We start from the raw sequence: 610 nt of genomic DNA, 5'->3' as shown, positions 1-610 counted from the left end.
TGCTGATTGTCTGCAGCTCATAGTAATGACTGATCCTGAGGAGGAGGTCTGAGAGATCAAGATGACTTCAGGAGGAGGAGGAGGAGCTGCAGGAGGAGGAGGAGGAGCTACAGGAGGAGGAGGAGCTGGGATACAGCTGCAGACAGAACGGACAGGTTCAGGTCGGTGGTCACAGTGTCACAGTGTGAACATGTCAGCCTCATGCAGCAGGTAGGGCACAGAAAGGTACCAGGTGGAAGGATGAGGGCGTGGTCAGCTGCTGATGGAAGCGCAGCAGCAGAAGAAGAACGTCTTCCTGTGATGGACAGCTGCTGTGTGTCCCTCTGCAGCCACCGTACTGACCAGTCACACACACATGAAATATTTAACAAGGTTACACTTTGATTCAACATTTATAACCACAGAAATGAACACGTAGAAGTCTGGTTGACTGTGTCTGCTGTGACGAGGCTGTGTGTCGGCCATATTGGAGGGGGCACCGCTGGGCTGTGAACTGCTGCAGATGGATGGACTTTGTTTCATAAAGCACATTTTAACACAGATTTACATTAACACAACACCATTTATTCAAACACACACACACACACACACACACACACACACACACACA

General features: G+C 50.0%; 1 protein-coding gene across 2 annotated transcripts in view; it reads right to left on the bottom strand.

Annotated features, from left to right (window-relative positions):
• Positions 1-6: 6 nt before the first annotated feature.
• Positions 7-610, bottom strand: part of LOC106532913 (uncharacterized) — a gene marked incomplete at its 5' end in the record, with an annotated part of 3,250 nt that continues 2,646 nt past the window's right edge. For both annotated transcript variants that reach the window (XM_014029079.1, XM_014029080.1), the window contains 2 exon segments: positions 7-136; positions 230-337. In XM_014029079.1, coding sequence (XP_013884533.1) covers positions 68-136; positions 230-337 — 177 coding nt within the window.

The sequence above is a fragment of the Austrofundulus limnaeus genome, unplaced genomic scaffold (genome assembly GCF_001266775.1).
Source record: "Austrofundulus limnaeus strain Quisiro unplaced genomic scaffold, Austrofundulus_limnaeus-1.0 Scaffold850, whole genome shotgun sequence".
Classification (NCBI taxonomy): Eukaryota; Metazoa; Chordata; class Actinopteri; order Cyprinodontiformes; family Rivulidae; genus Austrofundulus; species Austrofundulus limnaeus.
Note: the sequence above shows the minus strand (reverse complement) of the source record. Positions and strands in the feature narration are given on the sequence as shown.